General features: G+C 34.5%; 1 protein-coding gene across 3 annotated transcripts in view; it reads right to left on the minus strand.

Annotated features, from left to right (window-relative positions):
• NIPBL (NIPBL cohesin loading factor) overlaps positions 1-14,528 on the minus strand; it is a 193,118-nt gene that overhangs the window by 4,861 nt on the left and 173,729 nt on the right. For all 3 annotated transcript variants that reach the window (XM_043887683.1, XM_043887681.1, XM_043887682.1), the window contains 10 exons: positions 13,093-13,233; positions 12,855-12,948; positions 12,210-12,364; positions 11,045-11,135; positions 8,948-9,121; positions 8,391-8,581; positions 6,355-6,462; positions 5,678-5,878; positions 2,076-2,222; positions 41-315 (listed from right to left, as the gene is read on the minus strand). In XM_043887683.1, coding sequence (XP_043743618.1) covers positions 41-315; positions 2,076-2,222; positions 5,678-5,878; positions 6,355-6,462; positions 8,391-8,581; positions 8,948-9,121; positions 11,045-11,135; positions 12,210-12,364; positions 12,855-12,948; positions 13,093-13,233 — 1,577 coding nt within the window. The remainder of the gene's footprint in view (positions 1-40; positions 316-2,075; positions 2,223-5,677; positions 5,879-6,354; positions 6,463-8,390; positions 8,582-8,947; positions 9,122-11,044; positions 11,136-12,209; positions 12,365-12,854; positions 12,949-13,092; positions 13,234-14,528) is intronic.

The raw sequence follows: 14,528 nt of genomic DNA on the forward strand, positions 1-14,528 counted from the left end.
TTATTATTTGAAGACAGCAAGTTTTTCTTTCACCACTTACCTATCAGAAAATCCACAGAGATTCTTCAAATGTTGTTTTAACATCAGAAGCAATAAAATACCCTGGGAGACATTTGCAAACTCAATTAAAGGGGCTGAATTTTCTGGCAAACATTTCATCACCGAATTTATATCATCTTCTGAATCCGAATCTGAATCCGAATCGACACGTTTCCGTGACTTTCGAGGCCTAGAGACTTCTTCTTCACTCTCACTTGACTCATTTTCCTTGCCAGGAGATGATTTTCTCTCTTTCCTTTTGTCTTTTACCATAGACTGAAAAAAAGAGGAAATTATTATGTCTGAAAAATATAAAATGAAAATACCACTAACAACTATACATATGCTCCCTTCAACAGCTTCAAAAGTATCCACAATTTAGTGTTTCATATATCAGAACTCTCTGACTTTCTGTAAACAACTGGGGATGTAACCCTTAGGGAGAAAATAATGTTCCAACACTAAATAAAATCCACTCCTCCAACTACTGTGCCACCCTCCCTAAACCCTCCTGGAATATCATTCCAAGGAAAAGAATTTTCTTATATGATAGCAATGAAAGATAAATTATAGAAGTAACAATTTGGTATATAGGTAAGCCATTAGAGGAAAAGTAATCATAATTTAACTGAGGAAAATATAATAGGTCTTTAATCCCCCCCCACCTTTTAAACTTTCCCATTTAAGAACTTTTCAGCAAGATAACATGCAGTTTTTCTTAAAAAATTAAATTGTTTCTTTGTACTTTATGAAACTGTTAGCTTTTAAAAAGAAACAAAGCCAACTGGTTTCCAGAGGTGGAAAAGATCACATTACAAAGCAATATTCAAAATATAACTTAAGAAATAAAGCAGGAGAAACATGTACAAGTATATTTACAACAGTTAGTGAAGTAAAATAAGATAACATGATGGATCAAGTTCCTGGGAAATTATTAACCTCTTAAACTTCAAAGTGCATATTAAACACCTAGGCATTTTATTAACAAAGAAAACATTGTGTCAGCAGGTCTGGGTGGGGCCTAAGGTTCTACAGGTCTAACAAGCTCTCAGGTGAGGCTGGTGCTACTGGTTCTGGTCTGCACTTCAAGTAGCAAGGGTTCAGATACTTCTGTAATTCTAACTCTTAGGTATTAAAATAATCTCCCTGATTTATGAGTTTGACCAGGCTGAGTTTTGGGCACAACAAAACTGTAAAATGAGAATATTTACTTGTATCATCAGGTACATGAAAATATTCCAACTAATTTACAAAGAATGTAAATTACTGAGTGCACCTACTGTATTCCCAGGGCTACACCAGGTGCTTTTACAATTAAACCAACTATATTTTCTTCTTAAAAACCATGAAAGAAAAGATACAATGTTCACAACAAAAAACTTAGTAAAGATTTTGGGCATACAATATACCAACGTCATTATGATTCTGGTGTTCAGGGATAAGGAAATCAATAGCATAAATTTTCTGTGTTCCTTGTAGGTAAGCTATTTATATTCATACCTGTATCTCTTCAAGTGTACTACTGTTATCTATAGTATTTTCAGATTTATAAAAGAGCAAGGTGTTTTAAAATGGGGTTTAAATGGACACTAAGCATTTAAGGTCAGTGCTTAAAGTGGGAGAGATAAAGACATGGGATGACTTATCAACAGAACAATCCATGTATGCAAGCATGCATGCATGTGTGTGTGTGTGTGTGTGTGTGTGTGTGTGCGTGCGTGCACATGTGCACATGCACGTAAGTATATGCATGTATAAATTCTACCTAAATGATCTGGAATGAAATGGTTTTAAGAACTTTCTTAATGGAAATGAAATGGCAACTCATTTCCTCTCTCCAACTCAAGCACAATTTAGTTTATTTATTTATAAAATATTTATGTTTATTTATAAAATATTTATAAAAACTATTTAGTTTATTTACAAAGATTTTATATACCTGTGAAAACAATAAAAAGAACAATGAGAAACAAAACAGTGAAAAGAGCGTGCCTGCATTGAAAAATGCATTAAGAATAGCAATGTGTGTAACTTACCTCCTTGAATGACTGCAGTAGGTTACTACCAGAAACAGAGAGTGTAATGTCTATATGATGCATTATAAACAGCGGCTCTTCCTGTGTCTGGTATGGAAAACAGGCTAGATTGTCTGCTATATACAAGAGCATATTCACTTCTGTTTTCTGTACATTAAAAAAAAAATAGTACATGTTTAGTAGATAATCCAGAAATCCATCATAAAAACCTTTTTAGAAAAAATGTTACAGGGTACTTTCACCTCAGTTAATGTTTCAGAAAGGAAGGGACAGGGAGAGAAAGAAGGAAGAAGAAGGAGGAAGCAGAAAAGAAATGGATTTTTTTTTTTTTTTAAGAAACGGATTTTACAGAATAATCTTAAATCCATTTTAAGAGATTTCCTAATGACTTAAACCATGGTACCTTAAAAAGGGAAGAGGTGAATGTTTTTTCAGTGCACCCAAGTGGAAGCCCCAAAGTTTTCTTATAGAGTATATAGAGTCTTTATGATAAATCCATACCACATCAGAAAGTACACATATGAATTCATGATTATTTATCATTGTGCCTCTAAAAGTTTAACCCATATGGACAGATCAGTCACACACAGTTATTCTGTCTTCAAAAGTAAGAGGTAATAATCATAGTTCTAACATGTGGGTTAAAAAAAATCCAAGTTCATGTACTCTTAAAACAATTGTCAGTTTCCTGTGTGTGTATAATTTAAAATATTAGAGTCAATCTGCCAAAGATTCATACCATAAAAACTCTGACATTGGTAAATTATGGTTACTAATAGTTGTTTGCTTTTAAAAGAAGTAACAGAGACTTTTTTTCAGAACTTCATGATCATACAGAATATAAACAGAAAGACATGTTAATATTTAAATTCCTTTAAAAATATTTATAGCTTTTTAAAAAAAAAAAAGAAAAGAAAAAACAGACAATTAAAAACACTACTTCCTGGTATTTCCCAGGGTGTTTCGTGGTTAAGACACCATGCTTCCACTGTAAGGGGCAGGGGTTTAATCCCTGTTTGGGGAACTAAGATTCCGCATTGCCTGAAGCATGGCCAAATGCTTCCCTAAAATCCCCCCACAAACACACCTTCCTACCATCTCCCTTATCCTGCTGCCCAAACAACATAAAATGCGTATCAGTGGTAGCAAACAACAAAAATCCCAAAGGACAGATGGAATGAACTTGCTATTAGTATTCATGAAACTCCCACTCTATTTTTTATTTTTAAATATGTATAAATATCTACATGTTAAAGTTGGGAAAATACAGACAACCACCCTCACCTCCTTGAAACCTTTTTCCTTAGTTTTCTCTTCCTAGATCTTTGACTATTCCTCTCCTATTTCTTTCTCAAACCAACTCCTTTTCAAACTGCTTTTAGCAACATTCTACTTTTTGTGTGCTTAGGAGTCCTGAGAGTCCCTCAGACTGCAAGGAGATCAAACCAGTCGATCTTAAGGGAAATCATCCCTAAATATTCATTGGGAAGACTGATGCTAAAGCTTAAATCTCAGGATTTTGGTCATCTGATGCGAACAGCTGACTCATTGGAAAAGTCCCTGATGCTGGGAAAGATTGAGGGCAGAAGAAGAGGGCATCAAAGGATGAGATGGCTGCATGGCATCACCGATGCAATGGACATGGACTTGGGCAAACTTCGGGAGATGGTGAGGGACAGAGAGGCCTGGCATCTGCAGTCCATGGGGCTGCAAAGAGATGGATACGACTAGGGTACTGAACAACAGGACAAAAATATTCCAGTTACCCTTTGACTATTCTCACAATGTCTCATGTAATTTATTCCTTCCTCAGTGTTTCTTCTTTCCTTCCATCCATTCTTTTTCTTCCAACTCTCATCATAACAACGTTATTACCTTCAGTGTGAACACAATGCTAAAAAATTTGTGTTCCTAAAATGTTTGTTGTCACATGTCCTCATCACTGTATTTAACAACTTTCAATAGTTTTACAGTATCTTTAAGATCCTCCATAAACCATGCCTCACTATGACCTTGCTGGTCTAATTAAATAATGAATTTCTTCATTATTTCCCACCCATTCTTATCTTTGTACCTTTATTTATGTTTTTACACCTGCTCTGCCTTAAACAGTAGATCCATCTTATCCCCCTATGTCTTTAGTAATTTGTTCCTCCTCTGACATCTTCTGTTGGAGGGAGTCAGAAGAAAGCACTATATTATGAAACCTAAATATCCAATTTAGCATGTCACATGCTGGGTGACAGAGCATCCAGCTAATGACATACAGCAAGCAATGAAATCATGTAGGAATGAAGCGCAGGAAGAAGAGAGAGCCTAGGGCAATACAGATACAAACCATTTGGGACTCAGACTATACTTAGACTCAGACTAATCTTAACCGCTATCTTACAGGAGGTAAGATCCAATGATGACAAGAGCATCTTATCATATCGTTATGTACTCCTATCTAAACCTCTTACACACAGTGAAAACTTAATATTGATGACAGCCCTGATGATGATTAAATTATATTCCAAGTGTTTCTAAAATACAAGTTTATTATATTTATTTGTTAGATAATCAAAAATTTCATGTACTATTTAAAAAGAAAAGGTCTAGTAAGAGGCATCTGCATTCTGGTAATTTTTAGGGCTTCTCTGGTAGCTCAGATGGTAAAGGAATTGCCTGCAGTGTAGGAGACTAGGGTTTGATCCCTGGGTAGGGAAGATCCCCTGGAGAAGGCAATGGCAACCCACTCCAGTATTCTTGCCTGGAGAATTCCATGGACAGAGAAGCCTGGTGGGCTACAGTCTATGGGGTTGCAAGGAGTCAGACACGACTGAGTGACTAACACACACAATTGTAATTTTACTTCATTGAAAAAATCTGGTATCAGAACAACAAAAAAGAGTCAAGTCGTCAAGTGATTAAAATATGAAAAAAAAAAATTTGTCTTTTTAAAGCTTCACACAAGAACTGGTAAGTTCTATGTGGAAAGATACACATCTTCATCTTCTAGCACAATGGCTACCATAAAGCGTATGCTGAATACCGTTGTAAAATGATTGAAAACATTCAGAGATAAGATTAAAGAATGGGATGTTTTATTTTCTGGCTTATAGTCCTGGCCAATGCAACTTGTGCAATAGCTCCTAAAGGGTCAAAACTGTAATTACACAAAAGTTGGCTTTTTATTAAAGGAGGTCTGGTTGAACAAGCAGGGATCTCAGCAGCCTAAAACCCAGGACAGTTACTCTAAAACATTAGAGTCTGATATAAACAAGTAGAATTTGTAGAATTTCACTTTATCTATCTATCCATCCATCCATCCACCCTGAGAAGTGACAGTTTAGTAACATAGTTTATGGGAAAGCATGCTTCAAGGAACTGCTATAAAGTTTATACATACTCAGTATGGAGACATAATTATACTTTATCCCTCATTTTATTTTCATGCAAAATTTTCTCTTTAATACCTTGTAGTTAACATAGACCAAAATAAACACACTTAAGATAGTCACTATTATTTACTAAAATGATAATATTTTTAAAATGTTGACTACTTTAGGCATAAAGTTTATAGAACATTTATCTTCTTAAAATAAGTTTTTAATGCTTACCGCTGTGTCATCAAAGAGGTTGAGTAAAGAAATCAGAAAGGCGCGTCTGTGCTGACGGTTTCCACGGATCATGGAGTAAAGGTGTGAACACAAAGCACTGGAGGACTCGTCTTGCCTGAAACCCCTTACAGGATCTTTTAGGCATGTGTTGATTGCCTGTTGTACCTGGTAAGACATCTTCATGCCAGCCACCGCTTTCATCTGAAATCAATAAAAGCCTTTTTTTTGTCACAGAAATTAAAAGAGTCAAATTAAAAATATAAATTTAGAGGTAAACTTTATAATTTGGTTTTATTTAAAATAACAAAAATCATAGAATGCAAACACTGGAAGGAATACTAGAGATCATCTATTGTAATCTGCTCATTTTTATAGAAGAAAAAAATAGAGACCCAGAGGAGCCATCACTGCCAAGATACACAGTAGGCACTAGAACCCATGCATCCTGATTTTCATCTAGGGTGCATGCTGTATATACTGTTACTTCCAGCTCAATCTTAAAGAGATAATTTTAAAAAGAATAAACACCTTGGGGGACAAACTTAGATTCATGTTTAGAAGTAATTAGTAAGCAAAATATTTTATTTGAATATGAATCTGGGTGGGACATTTGCCAAAGAAATGGTTTACCAAAGAACAATATTTAAATTTAGGCTGCACAAGTTAAAAATACATACGTGAATGAATCCAGCATATTTTTTGTCTATTTCCACAAGCTGCTGATCAGCCTTGTTCCGCATAGCTGGTTCTGGGTCTGTGCCCATAGCAATTAAATACGGCACACACTGGAAATAAAAGTAAAGAATTCATGAGACATCATAGGAGTAAAAGCTCTATACGTACCTTGACGTATATTAAAATGTGCTATGAAAAAAAAAAAAAACGTGCTATGTATCTGGGACATATGAGTTTAGCTCACTGGCTTTCCTATAAATGAATGCCATGTTTTAGTGTTCTTTTAAAAATTATTAATCTTCCCTTACATTTAGCTAAAAGTAAAAATGTACTGGAGCATCAGCAAAAATTTTTTTAAAAAAGTGATGTGGTGAACTTCAAGCAATTTCAATGTGAGTTTAAAGTTGTTAAAAAAAACAACAACAAAAAAAACTAAAGATATATCCATTTAAGATTATGATATATACTACAAATGAATAATCCAATAATTTTTTAGGCCTGCCTGAATTTTCTTTGTAAAGATAATAAAGGGGGAAAAACAATTTGTCTTCCATACTCAACACCAGAAAAATATAAATCCCCCCCCTACAATGCTGATTTTAGATATGGCTTCAATGGTCTGACAGCTGGAAAGCTAGTAATCTGGTAACAGCCATACTCACTGCATACATCTAAAGGTCAGGAAACACCACTACTATGTTAAGTGACTCTGAATTAGAGGTGAGGAGGCCAGAAAAATAGCAACAAACAAATAAAAAACAACTTAAGAAAAGTAAACATAGCACTGAATGAAATGGGTTATCAAGAATCAAACCCTGAATTGTGGGGTGGGGAGGTTCACAAAAAACATTATTAGCTTAACTTATAAAATATGAAAATACATTACATACTATTGTATCAATGTTAAATTTCCTAAATTTGATGACTGCATTATGGTTTTATAAGAGAGTGTTTCTGTTCTTTAAAAAATGTATGCTGAGGTATTTAGAGGTAAAAAATTATGATATCTGAAACTTACTATCAAATGATTTAGTGTACATATGGAGAGATAAAGCAAATGTGGCAAAATGGCAAAATATACATAAAGAGTATAAAGGGCTTAATGTACTACTCTTGCAATTTTTTGATAAATATAAAATTTTAAAGTTTAAAAAAAAGATACAATAAAAGCAAACCCTAAGACTATTAAGCATATCAGCAAAGAGCCCTAAGTATCTAAAAAATTCAAGAGTATCAACAGAGTACTGTACATTTTATTAAGTAATCCTGCCCTGAGTCACAAAGAACAGACTGAATATTCATTAGTGTGTTTTGTTTCAGGACACAGAGAAGAACACAGCATAATAATCAAGAATGTATTTTTAAAAAGTTAAACAAAACAGCCGAAACAAAAATCTTGAAGGGTACAGGCTGTTGTTATTTAACAAACTCACATCTGCAGCCTATGGCACTCTCCTGAATGTGTCAGATGGTGACTACTACAACATGAGCATTAGCTGCCCATCTCGTGTACTACAAACATGTCTTGAGTACATCATCTAGTCTACACATCCATGTTTTAAGGTATTGGGTACTTGATCTTACTTCCAATTAAAGATGAAGGAACAGAGTTCAGATTATATAGGTGACTTTTCCGTGGACTAAAATCCACACTGTTATGATAGATTATACTCTTATCTCCATTTACATTACATGCTGTTGTTGGATTTTAGAGGTAAGAGTAAATGTGAATTAAATCAAATCTATCATCCCTACTTAGAAGAAGTAATACTGAGTACATATTGTGCAAATATAAATTAAAGTTTGTATAACAGAATCAACATTATGAATATGTATGTACTTTGCAGTTAAAAACAACCTAAAAGATGGACTAAAACTTGGATTCCTAACAGTTTGGGACGCACCCCCCGCCCCCAGCCTCCCTGAAATTGACAACTAAGAGGAATAAAGAACTACTTATTTTCTAATCACAATGTCTTCAAGTGGCAACAAATTCTTGGTTCTTTCTCTAAGTGCTATTGCTGTAAAACATACTTACCTGAACTGGATGAATAAGACCTTGGTTTAGAGTCAACGCAATGACATTTAGGGCAAAGTGGCGTACACTTGATTGGGTGTGAAAAAACGCCTCAAGCACCTGTTTGAGGTAAAGCTGCATGATGGAACTACTCATCCCTGAGGAAACATCACCCATTTCTTTCAAATCTTCCTGTTTTGCAACCTTCTTCCCTACAAAAGGAAGTAAACATACTAAGAATATGTATATTAACTCTACTAACTACACTAAATTAAGTCACAATCAAAAGCACAAAATGTGACAGCTGACCCATTGGTCCTTAATTTTTTATTTTTTTAGGTCTGTTAGAGACCCCTTGGAGAACATGATGAGAAAGTATAATCCCTTTCCTTCTGTCAAAATGTTAAGGTCTGCACACACATTCAATTTATAAACTACTTTAGGGAGTTTATGAAGTATCTTCTTTAACTCAACTCCTTTATCTAATATAGGGTAGGAAGGTATCTGGATTAAAAAAGAGTCACAGAGTATGCTAACTGCAGCCCCACTGTGAACTTTGAAAATATATTTTCACTTACAGTCTCTATCTGCCTGCTGCATACGTGTATCTTCTTCTTGTAGGTAGGTCTGGAGGTTTTTTAACACTTGTATTTTTAAATTTACTGAGGAGTTTTTATCAGATAAAATATTATTGTATAGATTTTTCACCTCTTGCTCAAACATTAGACTTGGGTGCTGAATAAAGGCAAATCCTAAAGAAGAGGAAAAAAAACAAAATTCTCTTGATATATTCATATTAAAATTAAATATAACATTTATTGACAATGTTGATAAAGTATATAAAGAGTTCCTTATTTCAAAAATTAAAACTTAAAATGACTGGAAGAATATGTTGGTGGCCTTACCTAGAGAAGTATTAGAGCAGGTACTTCTTCCCCCATGCATTAAAAACAAGAAATTGCATTTCAAAGGATTTTTCACACAAGAGGAAACCTTGAGGAGGGAGCAGGGCCTAGTGGCTAAGGGAGTGGACTAGGAGTCAGGAGTCTTGGGTTCTATTCCTGGCTCCACCACTGACTTGTCGTGTGACCTTGGGTGAGTCACATAATCTCTCTGTGCCTCAATTCTCCATCTGTAAAATGGGGACAATAACATTTACCACCCACCTACCTCAATGGGATATTTTCAGGATTTAAGAGGTAATGTGTGCATTTTTAGATCCCCAGTGGAAGGTACTAACCTTGGTGCTATTAAAATATATTCATTTGATGAAATGGAGTAGTTCTAAAATAAAGCTAAAGTCTATTTATTTCTATATGTTGTTATAATGAAGCCACAATGCTGAATTCTATAATCATAAATTATTACCCATATTTATTACCCAAAATAATATTGCCCATGTTTATTTGTACAAAATGCTTATTTATGGGATAAAACGAAGATCTTTGATGAGAGCAAGTATTATGGATGCCAAATAACAAACTAAATTCAAAGCATAGAGTGATCAGATAACTAGCCCAAGGTGACACAAGATAACAATGGCCCAGGCAACTTTTATTAACTGGTCTGAAGGCACTATTTTCTGGATAGTACTGCTTCAAATTAAAATTTACACTCTTTGTTCTCTGAATTAGATGTAAAACCATTAGTTTTTGCCATTTTATAGTATGTATGTCCAGACTGAAGTACACATTTGACTTGAAAGGTAATACTCCACTAATACAACTCCCTAGTAAGTGGTATATGAATTTTTACTCTATTTGCTATATGTAATTTTCTGAAAGAGATGAAGAGGAAATAAGATATTAAGACTTAATTAAAAAAAAAAAGTAAACATTGAAGTTTGGGTACCTTAGAAATATCAGCAATGTCTATGCATTATAAATTACAAACTTTATTAATGCTGCTAAATAAAATTTCTAAGTTATTAACCTTAATGAACAGCTTTATATGTATCTGTACAAAGTAAAACAAAACAAACAAACAAAAAACAACAGCACAAAAACCTAATTTTTTTTAGTGCATTTAATTCAGGTATTAAGACTTTAAGGCTATCCTTCTCAAATTTCTCCCATATTCCACTATCTTTCCAGATAAACTTCAAAGACCTAACCTAACCACATGTATTTATCACATCAATACTCTTGGAAAAATAATATAGAAAAAGTATACATCCAGTTGTTCCTATATGGTTGGTTACCATGTGTTTCTGTATCTTAATAAATAGAAGTTTGTGTAAACTGCCCTTTGTTTTGACTTTAGAAGAGGCAGACACATATATTGACAATGCTTTGCAAAGAAAAACAACAATTAAAAAAATACACAACAACAACAAAAAAAATACACAACAGTACAAATTTTTCTACATCACTTTTCTTTATAAAAGTACTTTGAACCCTATAAAGTAGGGGTAGAAGGAAGTATTGTCACCTCTACTTTACTAATGGGGAAACTGACAAGTTACATGACTTGCTGAAAGTCACCCAGGAAGTCACTGAATGAGCCAAGAATGGAACCCAGTTGTTTTAACCCCCAGATGTATATTCTAGACATCAGATCCTACTTTAAACAGAAACATACTTAAATAAATCAACATTTTAGACTCACAAAAATTTTAAAACTTGCTCAACCTCTCAAACAACTAAGAACTAGGAAGAAGTCTAGACTTAATTTACCTAGACCGATGATGGCTTTTGTTTGCACTTCTTCATCTGAATGCTTTGTAAAATACATCAATAGTTCAAGTACTTTATCCTTTATGTTAACCTAAGGGGGAAAAACACATTAAAGTGTATAAGGAAGAATAGCTCAGATCAGTTTTCAACTGTGAAGGAAAAAAATATCTAAAAGCAAACTTCTACATGTAAACTTTACTAAAGAATAAATCACCAATACATGTATAAATCCATTAATTTTAGAACAACGTCATTCATTGGGACAGTTAAAAAATAAAAGTGATGCTGACAAAGTGTGCCCACAAATACAAAGCAGATATAGCTTACATTAATTTATTATGGACTGGTAACTAACAAATTGGCTTCACAGATCAGAAGCCAGTCTGAAGACCATGTTTTGAATAGCACTGTTTTAGATTAAACCAGACAACTCTAGGGACTTCCCTGGTCTGTCAGTGGTCAAGACTACACGCTTCCACTGCAGGGGGTGCAGGTTCAATCCTGGGTTAGGGAACTAAGATCCCACACGCTGTGCATGCGTGCTAAGTTGCTTTGGTCCTGTCCGACTGTGCAACCCTATGGACTGCAGCCTGCGAGGCTCCTCTGCCCATGGGATTCTCCAGGCAAGAATACTGGCGTGGGTTGCTCTGCCCTCTTCCAGGGGATCTTCCTGATCCAGGGATCAATCCTGCGTCTCTTACATCTCCTACATTAGCAGGCAGGTTCTCTACCACTAGACTTCCCTGGTAGCTCACATGGTAAAGCGTCTGTCTACAATGTGGGAGACCTGGGTTCAATCCCTGGGTAGGGAAGATCTCCTGGAGAAGGAAATGGAAATCCACTCCAGTATTCTTGCCTGGAAAATCCCATGGATGGAGGAGCCTGGTGGGCTACAGTTCATGGGGTCACAAAGAGTTGGACACGACTGAGTGACTTCACTTTCTTTCTTTCCCTTTCTTTACCACTAGTGCCACCTGGAAAGCCCTTTCACATGCCGCATATCCAAAAAATAGAAAATAAAATACAATAAAATTAAAACAAAACAAAACCAAAACCCAGACTACTCTAATGCTGCTCATCCTGGGTCATTATAGTCATTTTTTAATGCACAGGTCACATAGTTCTATTTTTTCAGGATACTAAATAATAATATTAGGATCTTTACCTTACTGTTGCCTTTAAAATCTTCCAGATCAAAATCAAAATGCCGACACAGTGCCCCAACAGTGAAAAGGGATCTCAGAAGTGCTGGTTTGTTTGTTAGTAGTGAAGTGTTATTTGGGTCCTCTTGGTGTTGACTTTTTAATTTTGAAATGGCACCTAGTAAAATAAGTAACATTTATTTTTATTATTTATTACAAACCCTCTATTCTTAAACTGTTATATTCAAATAATTACTGCTAATAAACTAAAACTACATTTTACTAAAATTAAGTAAATTAAATTTAAAATTTACTAAAATTAAACTTTTCTAAGTATTAAACATGCCTAGAAATATGAGGGCATTCCAATTGAGCCTAAAAGAACTAATGTAAGGAAAAAAATGGTATTTAAATTTTATTTTACATAGTAGGCAAAAAACTTACTAACATTTACTTATGAGAAGATAAATTTCTGAAGTAATCACATTGGGTTGTTAAGGGAATATAAAAGATACCAGGAAGTAATGCTTCTGAGAATGGACTATAGAGGACAATCAATCATAGCTCTTATAATTCCCTTAATATTATCTTTTATCAGGTATGTTAGAAAGGAACTGTATACTGCATGATCTAGCAAAATAATTTTAAAGCCCAGGCAGTGAACTTACCATAGTATCTATTGAAACAGGCCCACACAAATTTAAAATTTTGTGTCACTTTATTTACAACTGCCCCAAGACAGCTTACACAATGTTGCACTACCTAAAAGAGAAAAAATATTACTGTTTAGATAAAAGTTAAAGACAAAGGTAAAAACAAAGGTAAAAGCATGATTAAGTGATTTAAAAACACATGATTTGTGAATTGTATATTGATCAACACAGAGGTGGTAAAGTGAATGCTTACAGTCATGCCATATTTGATGATAAGCTTCATTAGATCTTCTTCAATAGTGGCAAGGAAAGTTTCACTTGGATGTTCCATCAGTGGTACAACTAGTTCTAGGATTTTTGCAACATTGCAGATAACCATGAAATCATTTTGTGTCTAAAAGGATAAAATCAATGCTTTATGAATATCAAAATCTGAAAAGAAACTATATGCAGCTTTATGTATTTGGGGTTTTGGTATTATTTTATAGGTATATTATATACATATATATATATACATACAAGAACTTCCCCCCCGCCTCAAAAAAACCCAAAACAGTATTATTAGGAAAGAGCTTTTTTAAAGTATGAAGGGAAGAGGAGCAGATAGTGACAGGAACCTGGATTCTATTCTAGCTCTGTCACTAATTTACCATGTGATCTTTGAGTCAATTAGTTATAATGCTACAGTTACTGTTTTTCTCCCTAATATGCACTAACGATCACTTCTGAACAATGGTGTTTAAATATTTAACAGAGTATTTTATCAAAGACTAGTACAATTTTTAAGATTAATATTTTTCAAACTAGGATAACAACAATGCAGTAGCTCTCAGTTGAGGGTGACTTTCCTGGTGGCTCAGATGGTAAAGAATCTGCCTGCAATGCAGGAGACCCAGGTTTAATCCCTGGGTTGAGAAGATCCCCTGGAGAAAATGGCAACCCACTCCATTATCCCTGCCTGGAGAATTCTATGGACAGAGGAGTCTGGCAGGTTATATATTCCATGGGGTCACAGAATCAGACACAACTGAGCAACTGACACTTTCACTTTCACTTTGTCCCCCAGTGGATATCTGGCAATATTTGGAGACAATTTTGGTTGTTGTAACTAACACTGGCATGGGGGGGTACTACTTGCATCTCGTGGAGAGAGGTCAAGGATATCACCAAACATCCTGTAACATGCAGAAAAGCTCTTGACAACAAAGAATAACCAGGTCCTGAGTGTCAACAGTGCTGAAGTTGGGTGCTAACAATGGTGCTGTGCTAACCCCTTTTATGATAGAGGAAAATGCAGAATCCCAGAATTAGGTGTAAGTCTCCTTTATTTTAAAATTTAAAATGCTAACATTATAATCTTTATAAATTTTAGAGGTTTTAAAACTGATTAAAAATTGTAGGTAACAGGTGATTAAAGTGGGTGAAGGGATAAATTAGTTTTTCTCAAGATAAATTCATTTGAAAATCACTGACAGAATCTTACTTTAAAAATGCATTAAAATTTTTTTGAAACATAACTGACTTGAAGAATCAAGTAAATAAAGTATCTTAAAATCTGAAAGAAAAATTTAAATGAAGATGAAAATCATGAAGGAAAAGAGCTATAGAATACATGAAATATATGAAATGAATACACATAAGATAGATCAATATCTCAAACATTTAAAGAGTTTTCAAAAAAAGGGTCCA

Source organism: Cervus elaphus, chromosome 25 (genome assembly GCF_910594005.1).
Source record: "Cervus elaphus chromosome 25, mCerEla1.1, whole genome shotgun sequence".
Taxonomy (NCBI): domain Eukaryota; kingdom Metazoa; phylum Chordata; class Mammalia; order Artiodactyla; family Cervidae; genus Cervus; species Cervus elaphus.